The following is a 12,118-nucleotide window of genomic DNA, read 5'->3' as shown; positions in this document are numbered from 1 at the left end:
AGCCTGTGTTGTATTTACTCTTGTCCCCCATAAATTAACTTTCTGTTTGTTGAGCCGAAATTATAATAGTTTAATTAGTTCATTTTGTTTTTTTCGTTGGCCCTTTCTAACTGCTGCTGACAGTTTCATTAGGCATTAATTAACTGCCCGAACTTTTGTTAATCAATATCTGCGTATACTAAATCTTGTCTTTGTTTCATCTTCATTCCAGAACATGTCAAGGACTTCAGCTGTGGCCCGCTGCATTACAAGACCTTCTACATGGATGAGCGCAACAATGCCTTATATGTGGGGGCAATGTAAGTAGTCTTCTATATACTCTACTTACCACCCTTCTTAGCTTATAAATAATTAAGTTAGTAAACCATTTCAAATTGGGTCATAAAACTATTCCAAACTTCAAACTATTTCGATGAGACTTCCAAAGAGACAACCTTTACCTTTACCTTGAAATTAGTCAATTAACTATTAATACAAATAGCTATTAGTTTTGGCTGCAATAAATATTTAGGACTTAAACGAACCCTTTTAATGTTGAAAAATATATGCCATAATTTCAGGAAACTTTCTTTTCCGGTTGCAGACAATTAGAAAGTTCCGGTTGAGGCAGCATGTGGCTCCCTACTTGGCAAACCGAACGCATTTGGGGCTGCATATTTCATTTTTCCACGGGGTCTTGGCCACACTGTCGGCATACATAATTATGAATTAATGCGCCCCACCCAAGTAGAGGGATGGTTGGTGGCAAAGTCTAGGGGGTTCTGCAATTTGACAAGGAGCACACCCGTCTGCTCATTTGTCTGCGGCAAGTTGAACACGGCCGCATTTTCACAGTTTTGTGGCTGCGGAGGAGTCCGGGCCAAAAGCCTGAAGAATAATGATGAAGGGCAGGGTAATAGGGAGGGACGCCTAAAAGCGGGCAAACAAAGTAACCAAAATTACCACTTGACTTGAGAGCCAGCACCGAACCAAGACCCGAACCACCGAACCACCGATCCACCGACGACCCCACGCAACCACAGCTGGCGGCTCTCGTCAGCGTTTGCCGGTCTCCTAGAGCCGGCAGGGAAATGAAGATTAATGGCCTCGCAGTTGTCGAGGGAAAGCTACCAAAAACTCAGTGGCAGTAACTACATAAAACACACTTTAGACCACCGCTGCCCCTTTTTCCGTTAGCCCATTCCTTTTGTTTTCCATGGCGCCGCAAAAGTTTCGAGTGGCCGGAAAATGGCAAGAGATGGCCTGCCTGGCAGCGCTTTAAGTTGTGTCTGGCTGGATGGCTGACTGGCTGACTGGCTGGTAGGTTGGTTGGCAATATTGCCACATTCGACATATCAATCAATCAGGGCACACTGACTGCAATAAGTACGCTGGCAGGCCCGTCAAACCGACAGCTCAGAACAGTGAACAGCAGGCACAGCAGGTGTGCGTGTGCGGTGTACGGTGTGGGCGAGCGGCTGACAACGATTTTTCAAGACAGAAGAAAAGCTGAAAAAATGTCAATGAGCTGAAGTTTAACGGGGTCTCCGTCCAGACAGCTGGCAACTGGTGTGGCATTAACTTATCGCATGAGGGGGCACGAGCCGGGGATTAACTCGAGTGCCAGGGGATGACAAAGTTTTCCTCTTTGCCATGCTAATTCATTTATTTGCCCTTTTTTTTTTCTCTTCCAGGGATCGCATATTTCGTCTTAATCTGCGCAACATCAGTCAATCGATTTGTGAGGTAAGAAAATTAAACAAGTATCTTGGTTATCTCTTTTTTAATAGGTTTAGCTTCATCATAAAGGTCAAAGTTTTTCTGCCAACTTTTTAAAACTAACTCAATACAACATTCTAAGAATGTCCTCCGAAGATTACATCAGAATAGCACGCTTTTGGGGGCATTTGTAAACCATAAACATAAAGATTTTTATCTTACTTTTTTATTGATTTCCCCTCCATTGACTAGTTTTTATGAACTTACTTTTAATATACATAACCGTTCTACATTTCGATATTAAAATCAATGAATTCTTGGCCTCATAGCAGCCCAAGAAATGGCCAAGTGCCTTTAAGGCCCGCCTTCCGCCTTTGCATTTGTGAGTGACCAACTTGTCACTGACAGCTAGCAATTGCTCTTTAATGATTCCATCTTCAACTATCAATATCCGCCTCTGTCCGTTCAACCATTTTCCGCCACTTTTTTTTCTCATCCTTGTAAGCTGCAGAAGGGAGCCCAGTGCACTATCGCCACCTCCTGAGACGTAGCAAATGCTTTTAACAGCAATTATTTGTGCTGACTTCTGTGCGAACGGCGTCGTAGTCGTCGGCGGCGATGGCGGCCAAAAGGAATTCCATTTCAAGTCCTAGCACTTAGAGTTCGGTCCAAAAGGGACTGACACTTCGGGCAAGTGGAAATAAAAGTGGAAAGTGCATCCACAGAGGCACCGGATATTGTGTCTATATGTCAAGCATAAAAATTGTCAGTCGATGGCTTTTCCTCCACCACCCTCATTGATTTGTGGCTTTCACTTAGGCAAAAGTATTTCCACCAAGATAAACTCGAAAAGGAGATTCGGTTTCGATTCAAGTGCCTCCCCACGAAAAAAAAAAAAATCGAATTAAATAAACAAATGTCCAACGTGAGCCACATACAGAATACAAAGAAAATATAAAAAAAAAAAACGCGACATGCGAGTGAGTTTACCAAAAATTCTGGCGCGTGCTCTCGGTTGAAACATCCCCGGCATCGCATTCCGACACGCTTTCAATAAACTTGGCCAACATAAATTTAAACCCAATGCCATTTCTCATTCTTCCAGCGCGATGTCCTCATATTGGAGCCCACCGGATCGGATATCCTGAATTGTGTTTCCAAGGGCAAACGGGAGGTGAGTCATGCTTTCTTCTACTAACCATTGAAAACCCTGTTCAAAGCATGTGCAAAATTTGCTATTAATATCAACGAATTTGTGAACTTAACTCATGCCATCGCCTTTCCCTTTTTTATTTGTGTTTCCATTTGCATTTCGAAAACCACGAAACCCACAAAAACCACCATATGATTTCCTTATGCGACTATTATTTTCTAACATTTATTACAATTACACAAAACAAAAACCAAAAACGAATGCAATTGCATTTTCTGGCGCATGACAAGAAGGTGGAGTGCCGCAATCACATAAGGGTTATCCAGCCGATGAACTTTAATGGCCAGAAGCTGTATGTTTGCGGAACCAACGCCCACAATCCCAAGGATTACGTAATAAATGTAAGTACACAGGGAAAATCAGGTGATAAAACTTATGACTGAAATTAAAATATGGCAATTATAATGTAAAAGTAACTTAAAAGCCTTAATAAAAGTTTACAATTTAAATTACGTATACGAAAGAACAGTTCTGTTGCATACTTTTAGACAGTCCATAAGAAATGGCACGTCCTACAGTCATTCTGTTCTAAGTATTCTGAATCTATTAAGAACCCTTTTTTCTCAATGTAAAATAAAAGGATTTTCTAGGGACTTCATCAATGCGCCTAATTGTGAATGTCAGTCAAGTTTTTGAAGTTCATTTCAGCCCAGCGGGCGTTCAAAATTAAAGTCAACTAATACGCTTTTCGCTTTGCTCTCTTTTTGCTGAACCCAAACGCTCGCCCGCACCCGGAATCCCACATCCACATCCAACCCCGCAGGCAAACTTAACACATTTACCCAGATCCCAGTACGTGCCCGGCATCGGTCTGGGCATTGGCAAGTGTCCCTACGATCCTGCTGACAACTCAACCGCCGTCTATGTGGAGAACGGAAATCCCTTCGGCCTGCCCGCCCTGGTAAGTTCGACCCAAAAAGCGGAAGTGGAATAAAAGTAAGGATAAAGGAAGGCACAAATAAAACGAAAAATGTCAATTGTAATAAAATTACAAAAGTAAAGCGAGGCCCCTGAAAGAAGGAAGTTGGCAAAGTTGTGGAAATGGAAGGAGGCAAGAAAATTTTAAAGACGGCAAAGAAAAATACACAGAGAGAGAGAGAGAGAAAGGCAGCAATAAAACAGCTGAAATTAAATTAGAGCAAAGACATACACAAAAACACATACATATATAGAGCGGGAGGGAGGCACGTGCGTACACTTTATGCGTAATTGTGTGCGTGCGTGCCTTGGCTTACTAGGCGTATGCGTGATGTTCGAGCCTTATCAACAGTTGCCCTTTACTAACTATGTATGTGTCCTGTTCTTTTTCCTTTCTCCCGCTTTTCAAACAAAACAAAAAATGCAGTACGCCGGCACGAATGCAGAGTTCACCAAGGCGGATTCCGTCATATTCCGCTCGGACCTGTACAACCTGACCAACGGACGGAAGGAGGCCAACTTTAAGAGAACCGTGAAATACGACTCCAAGCTGTTAGACAGTAAGTTCTGGCAATAAATGACTTGATAAATAAATAAGACATTGTTTAGAAATTAAACTTTAAGTAAGTGAACTTAAAGAGAAAGTTGAATTCTGCAAAGATTACTTTCTGATATTTGAATTCTTTCTAAGCTTAACCTTCGTAAAATCCTTAAAGATAAGTTTATCAATTCCAAATTTCTATCTCCTTTCCTTTACAGAACCCAACTTTGTTGGCTCCTTTGAGATTGGCGAGTTCGTCTACTTCTTCTTCCGCGAACATGCCGTGGAGTACATAAATTGCGGAAAAGCTGTTTACTCCAGGGTAGCTAGAGTTTGCAAAAACGATAGAGGTGGAAAGTACATGATCAGCCAGAATTGGGCAACCTATCTGAAGGCAAGGATGAACTGCAGCATTTCCAGTGAGTTTCCCTTCTACTTCAACGAGATACAATCGGTCTACAAGATGCCAACGGACGATACCAAGTTCTATGCCACATTTACAACGAATACGAATGGTCTGATTGGATCGGCAGTTTGCAGCTACGACATCCGGGATATCAATGCGGCCTTCGATGGTGAGTGTTCACTGTAAACAGTGTGTATATATATATCTGTGCGTACAGGGATGCTCTTGTGATTTATTGCACTGTCCATAATTCTTCCGGGGGATTCCTTTTCTCCGGCGACTGCGGATGGAATTACGCGCACAGGTGGAGGCCTTGTCCCTGGAATTTGAGCGTTAAATGGTGCGCATTGAATTGATGGTGGCAGTACGACGAACGCCACACCCACTTCCCGCAACCTTCTTTTATTGAAAGAGTCTCACATTCAAGTTAAATTTCTTTAACTACGCAAGTAATGAGTAGTACAGCCAACACTCTGGTTATTTTTCTGTTTTAACCCAACAACTTGGCCCAGAAAGTTCATTAACACCATAAAGTTGGGGTCCCGCTGCCAGTGTGGAGCGGTGCCAAGACTGACAGGCAGACAATCGGGCAGACAGATCCACACAGACACTGCCACCGGGCAAAGTGCTGCAAAAAATCTGGCATACACTTAAAATTCATTACGAAAAGTTTGCGGCCATGTTGCACAGACAGCAGCAGCAGCGAGTGTGATAAAAAAAGAGAATGTGGAAAGCCACAGCAATTAATTATGGCCACAAACGATTATGCTGCCTCACTCGAAGGCCAGAATGTGATTCTTAAATTGTATTTCATACTTGCCATGTGATAATGTTTATGCAAAAATGCTGAAAATAATGTGGAAAACCCAAAAGGGAAATTTAAGGAAAAGGTTACAGGTTCTTTAGTAGAAGTTAGTGAGAATCATTAATAGGTCTTTTTGTATAGTTCCCTGCCATAAAATCTCTTCTCACATGACCATTAAAGCTCCGTTTGCGACTCTTTAATTGTATTTTTATTTACCGAGTGCGAGTGCCACACAAATCAGCACTCGCACCGTACTGACACACATAAATTAAATGCAGCATTCCCCGGCACTCAACGCAACTCAACTCCGTACTGATGCTTCCTTCTATACACACATATATCTATATATATATATCTATATATTTCGCACCATCCAGGCAAATTCAAGGAGCAGGCCACCTCGAACAGCGCCTGGTTGCCCGTGCTGAACTCGAAAGTGCCAGAGCCACGTCCGGGAACTTGCCACAACGACACCGCCACGCTGCCGGACTCCGTGTTGAATTTCATTCGCAAACATCCGCTAATGGACAAGGCGGTCGATCATGAATTTGGCAATCCGGTCTTCTTCAAGCGGGACGTCATACTCACCAAGCTGGTGGTGGACAAGTAAGTGAGAACTGTATTCATTAGCGCTTCCAGCCAGTTGCCAGTTGATAGTTGTCTGTCGGTCTGGCAAGGAGCCAGTCGCATGGGAGTTACCCTGTTGACATTTGTCGAGGAGAATGTATGGCTGCACTGAGAGAAAATATGAAAGCTAGAGTTTCAGATTTATTTATTTTAGAGGATTATTTCCTCTTAATTACGTAAGCTTAAGTTAGGAATGGTATTTTTCTCATTTTAAAACTTTAATAGCAATTTTAGTTCTCTACTTTTTGCTCAGTGCACAGACTCCTGGGTTGGCTCTGTGCTGTCAGTTGTTCTGGCAGCGAAAAATGTTTTGTCTTGGCCGGAACTTGTGAACAAAGTGCCGCAGGATGTGTTTTCAGTTAAGCGCTTGCCACTGACGCTGCTTTTTCTTGGCTTTCTTTTTGCCTTTCTTTTCCCGCAGGATACGGATCGACAAGCTGAACCAGGAGTTCCTAGTGTACTTTGTGGCCACCACTTCGGGTCACATCTACAAGATAGTTCAGTTTATACACTACGGCCAGAGGCATTCGAATCTGGTGGATATATTCGAGGCCTCGGCGCACAACGAACCGATCAGAGAGATGACCCTAAGCCATAAGACTGGATCTCTGTACGTGGCCACCGATCATCAGGTGAAACAGATCGACATTGCCATGTGTGCTCGGCGATATGACAGCTGTTTCCGCTGTGTTGCGGATCCCTATTGTGGTTGGGATAAGGAGGTTGTCGCCTGCCGACCTTATCAACTGGGTCTGCTCCAGGATGTGGCTAATGAGACTTCTGGCATCTGCGATACGAGTGTGCTGAGAAAGAAAGTCACCTCCTCATATGGCCAAACTTTGCATCTCTCCTGCTTTGTGAAAATGCCGGAGGTTCTGAGAAAGAAGCAGACACGATGGTACCATCATTCCACAGAGAAAGGACGGTGAGTGTTGGGAGAGATATGATTATATATTTTAAGAATATAAATATCTATGAAGACCATTTTCTATTCGCTTGATTCATTCGTTAACGCCTTTAAAAACTTAAATCTTAGTGTCTAAACCACATATACCCGTATCCTATATAGTAATTCGATTCCATAAATTCCAAAATTGAGTGAAAAATATTTTAGCCAAGCCAAATTGTTCTGCTCGGTTGCAAATCTTTGACAGTTTCATGATATGGTAAGCCAAACCCATCAGTTTTAACCAAAAAGAGAAAAGTTTCGAACAAATAACTTTAAGCATTGTATTTTGAGTTTTCAAAGATGGTGGCGGGGGGGAAACCTTATACCATTCCCGTTTATCTGAAACGCAGATCTTTGGGAAAATTGAAAGCGAATAATGGAAGGGAAAATGTGTAAACGAAACGCCGCTTCATCTCACTTAGCCGTGCCAATGCTGCGGTAAATTGACACTTTAAAATGCGCTCGAAGTCTGCTTTTTGGCGTTTACACTGGCTGCCGGTGCCCAAGTAATGGAAAAACTTTCAACTTTTTCCAACCAAATAGTCGAAGTCTCTCTTTGTGTGTGTGTCTCTCGCACACTCACACATACACACACACAGAGTGTATATTGATTTTTATTGTGCGTTTCCAATGCGAATAGAAAATGGAAAATCCCCTGCGCTATCGCAGCAGCCATCTGAAAAGCCATCTCTCTACATCTGTCCCTATCTCTCGTGTACCCATCTCTGTCTGGCAGCTACGAGGTCCGCTACACGCCCACCAAATACATCGAGACGAACGAGGGCGGCCTGGTCCTTCTGGCTGTGAACGAGGGCGACGGCGGGCGGTACGACAGCTACTTGGATGGCACCCTGCTCTGCAGCTACGGCGTCACCGTAGACGCCCACAGGTGAGTCAGCTACAAAATTATAAGTCAGATACAGCCGGTGCTGCCAATTGGAGATGCCAGGAAACTGGAATAGGGTTTCAAAATAGCTAATAATAAAATATATATAGCAACAAGATAAATAATTTTATTTTTATTATTTAATGAAAACGACAGCCAAGTGCTACTTTACCCCCAAATCTTTCTTATAATTAAGATTTAAATTAAATTATTTTATTGCTAAATAATATCTAAATTGGCAGCACTGCCATCCTAAGACCCTACCACCCTCCAACCTAATTTCCGCGCAAATGTCAAAAACTTATTGTTCACTTTTCCGCACTCAGATGCTCGCCGCCGTCGCAGAAGCAGGACTATCAGAAAATCTACTCGCACTGGTGCAACGAGTTCGAGAAATACAAATCGGCCATGAAGCAATGGCAGGCCAAACAGGAGGTGTGTATCCTGGGAATTATATATATTTTTGGCTTGCCTGTGCCAGCTGCCGTTAATTGTTTTAATTAATTTTTCGGCATCAGGTGCGGGGGTGCTTTTTGAGTTTTAATTATTTTGTAATTCGCTGGCAGAGATCTAAGTGTTTTCCCCATCTCTCTCTCTCTTTTTCTCTCCCACTCTCTGGTTTTTGCTTTCATTAGCAATGCGGCCTCAAGGATAAAACAGGACCAATCAGTAGCAACGGCAAGCACGTGAACGATGTGTTCAGCAATGATGCTTTGGTCTGACCCAGAAGTGAGTATCCTTCAAACATAGAAAATAGGACAACATATGCTATCTTAGTCCCTGCATAATCAAAGTACTGCAAGAAAATCAATCTGACATCAAAGATATATTCAAAAAAAACTTAATATGGGAATTTTTAAAAAGGGTGCATACTTTCAGGCACTTTTAATAAAAATCCTTCGCCACCCTTTAACATTTCCAACATTAACTTGGACCATTACATCTGTGATTTATTCTTGATTTTAGATAAGTATTTTCTTGCAGTACACCCATCCAAAATCATCATCTGTCCCTGCATAACCCATAGTTGTAGTTCTAGTAGTAGTAGTAGACCCTGACGAAATCTAACCAAAAATGTCCTTTGTCCATCCCCCCTTACCCCATTTTTGGCTGCTGCTGCTACTTGCTGCTGTTGCTGTTGCTGTTGATGCTGCCCAACCAGAGTACTTGTACAGCTTTGAGTTCTTGTCGTCGTCGACGGAGGGCGTGGCCACCGCCCACCGCAAATTGTACATTTTCGTGTTCGTGCTTACCATATTTGCTCGCTTCTAAAGTTTCTAGTTAAAATGTAAATGTAAGTTGAGTGCCCATGTAAGACAACCCACAGTAAAACCTCCTTCTAACCCAACCCATTTCCCACTTCTACCCACTCAATCTCACTTTCTATATATCTATATATAGTCGTATATATCTAAACATATTTGCTTTATTTGTGTTTATTCTGTTTTCCAGGCGCAGAAATGCAGTAAGCACCCAAGGAAAATGCGGACGAGAACTATGGGAATGTGACAAGGGCCGAGCTGATGAAGAACAAAAGAGAAAAAACAAACAAAAAAGAAAGAAAAAAAAACCACTACAAAGACTGAAATTTTTAAGCTTTTAAAATCGACAATATTTCCGATAATTTCGATGCGTTTTTTGGTCATGCTTTCGTTTTCGTTTTGAGATGTTGTCAGCGTCAAACTGAATAATTTTCGACATATAACTAACTGATATACAAAGATGGAGTAAACGAGAAAAGTTACTAGCAAAAGGATCCTGCCATAAGTCAAATGGAAATTACGGTTTTACACTCAAACACACAAACACACTCACGCAAAACAAAAGGAAAGAGAAACACTTACAGAAGACACTATTTCTATTTCGAGCTAAGGTTAAGGTTAATCTAACAGATACGGTTATGGATACAGATACAGCTACAGAATGAGATAAAGATACAGATACAGATAGAGATACAGATGGAACTGCAACCACCTAAGTGAGAATCTGACCTAAAGGCAAAAAGTATTAACCAAGCTCATGAGGCGCAACGATTTGATTTTGATTTCGATTTGGTTTTATTTTCCGGCAACTTGTCGCTTGGCCATTTCGGGTTTGGGGTTGGGAAGATCTTAAACGAATTTGTATATTACTTAGCCATATTTGTTCGACTAAACTAGCCTAAGATATATATATATACACGATTAGCTGCCCCTGTTTAGGTCATAGACAAGTACGGAACCAACTTATTACGATAGCCAAAACCCAGAAACGGAAATAAAGTTACGGAAAACAAATGACGCACAGTATAATGGCTATATATATATATATAAACTATATATAGCGAAGGGTGACTTTGTACATAGGAGAGCTTTAGACGATAAGTTAATAAATTTTGAGTTTTACGTTGCTCTGATTTATAATTTGAGAATTCTGTATTTGGCATTAACTCGCTCTTGTATAGATTGTGCGTTGGCCTAATGTTTACGATAAGCAATACATAGTTATATATATGCATATGCGTAATTATAAATAAATCTAGATACATGAAGTTACTGCATTGAGACCAACATGCTCATGAGATTACTTACCCGTAAATAGCGTAGGTAAGTCGGTGTGGCAAGTAAATATGTTTTTAGTAATATTGCAGAAGTTCATAAACAAAAAACATAAACAAACTCAAAACACAACTCGTTGCATTTAGTAAACATATTTATATCCGCGAAAACTGCCATAATATAGCAAAAATCAAGGAAAACCCAAACGCTTCACTCAACCCACAAAACCAAAATAGGTTTGTTCCACAGAAAAGCAGAACAAAAACGGGATAATGGAAAGAAAATCTTAAGCATTACTCTCACCCACACACCCGAACACTCATACACACTCTAAATATTTTTCTAAAGATTTTCTCTGCAAAAATTTTTAATGTTTTCATCTTAGGATTTACCCAACAACAACCACAAGAACGAATAAAAAAGGAAAAATAAAGAAAACATTTTAGCATTGCATACTGGCATTGCCATTGTAAATGAACTAAACCAAAACGAGAAAAAGAAAAACAAAAAAAGGAAAAACTATTAAACAACAGATATTTAAAAGCTACTAATGCTCTGAGCTTCTAACTTTAATGGATGAAATGTTTTTGCGTTGCCTTTAGTAGTGTTTTTTCGTTCAGACATTTATTGTAAATAATTTAAAGATTATGTGAAATGTTTTGTATGACAATCACATGATGTTGAGTAAAAAAAAGAAAGGAATAAACAAAAAAGCAAACAAAAGAGGAAATTAAATGAAAACTCAGAAAAAACATGCAGAAAATTTGAATCAAAATTGCCAATGCGGCAATTAAAGATGAAAATTAATATTAATTGAGTACTTAACGAACAATTCACTGTAAAAATATTAATACAAAGTAAATAAATATTCGCGGTAAATATATATATATATATATATATAGATATATATATATAAATAGATAAACGACTTTTACAAAGTATTCATACAATAAAAGAAGATTTGCGCTTAACCATCATTCGAATATACGCAATCCGCGGTTCCATTCGAAAACAATTTCAAACGCAGATTGGTTCACGAGCTATCGAAATATTTCCGAAAAACAAAAACCACAAAATCAGATAAACAGAAACAAATTAAGAAAACAAATTAGTTGTAAACACATAAAAAAGTAAAATGCAGTAAATAAATGTGATAAGATTCTTTAATAAGCAAATCAGTCTTTGGTCTTTTATTTGGGGAGGCGACTGTAAAAAGGGGCAAACAAAAAACAAAAGCAACTGTTCTTAGTCGAATTCGAACTCGACTTCGAATGCTCATGGAGCCGCTCGGCCTTTATTTATTTGAAATGAGCAATTTATTGGGGAGCAGAAAGTCAGCGAAAAGAAAAGAGCGATAACAAGAGAGTATTTGGAAAATTATTGGTGTCTATAAGTCGACTATGAAATACTCTTTTGAAAAAAGCTATAATGGTAGGAAGAGGATGGAAGCGGTGAATTTTTATTTTTTGCAAATGTAATAATCAATTAAAATATTAATTAATTTTAATTATATTCTCTTAAAAATAAATGTATTTTTA

General features: G+C 40.2%; 1 protein-coding gene across 3 annotated transcripts in view; it reads left to right on the top strand.

The window, feature by feature from the left end:
• The window catches only part of LOC108112730 (semaphorin-2A), a 47,308-nt gene extending 35,553 nt beyond the window's left edge, over positions 1-11,755 (top strand). The window contains exons 3-16 of one of the 3 annotated variants that reach the window (XR_001772672.2): positions 212-299; positions 1,674-1,725; positions 2,804-2,872; positions 3,145-3,252; positions 3,675-3,812; positions 4,257-4,389; positions 4,589-4,945; positions 5,959-6,187; positions 6,630-7,133; positions 7,894-8,046; positions 8,370-8,478; positions 8,679-8,772; positions 9,206-9,337; positions 9,496-11,755. Coding sequence is in view for 1 of the 3 variants with exons in the window: in XM_017222968.2 (XP_017078457.1) it covers positions 212-299; positions 1,674-1,725; positions 2,804-2,872; positions 3,142-3,252; positions 3,675-3,812; positions 4,257-4,389; positions 4,589-4,945; positions 5,959-6,187; positions 6,630-7,133; positions 7,894-8,046; positions 8,370-8,478; positions 8,679-8,765 (2,030 nt within the window). In the remaining 2 variants the exon portion in view is untranslated. Of the gene's footprint in view, positions 1-211; positions 300-1,673; positions 1,726-2,803; positions 2,873-3,141; positions 3,253-3,674; positions 3,813-4,256; positions 4,390-4,588; positions 4,946-5,958; positions 6,188-6,629; positions 7,134-7,893; positions 8,047-8,369; positions 8,479-8,678; positions 8,773-9,205; positions 9,338-9,495 lie in introns of all 3 variants that reach the window. The other 2 variants (XR_001772671.2, XM_017222968.2) reach the window with 2 other exon arrangements.
• Positions 11,756-12,118: the final 363 nt, after the last annotated feature.

This window comes from Drosophila eugracilis, unplaced genomic scaffold (assembly GCF_018153835.1).
Source record: "Drosophila eugracilis isolate 14026-0451.02 unplaced genomic scaffold, ASM1815383v1 contig_90, whole genome shotgun sequence".
NCBI classification, from domain to species: domain Eukaryota; kingdom Metazoa; phylum Arthropoda; class Insecta; order Diptera; family Drosophilidae; genus Drosophila; species Drosophila eugracilis.
This window is presented reverse-complemented; position numbering and strand designations above follow the sequence as displayed.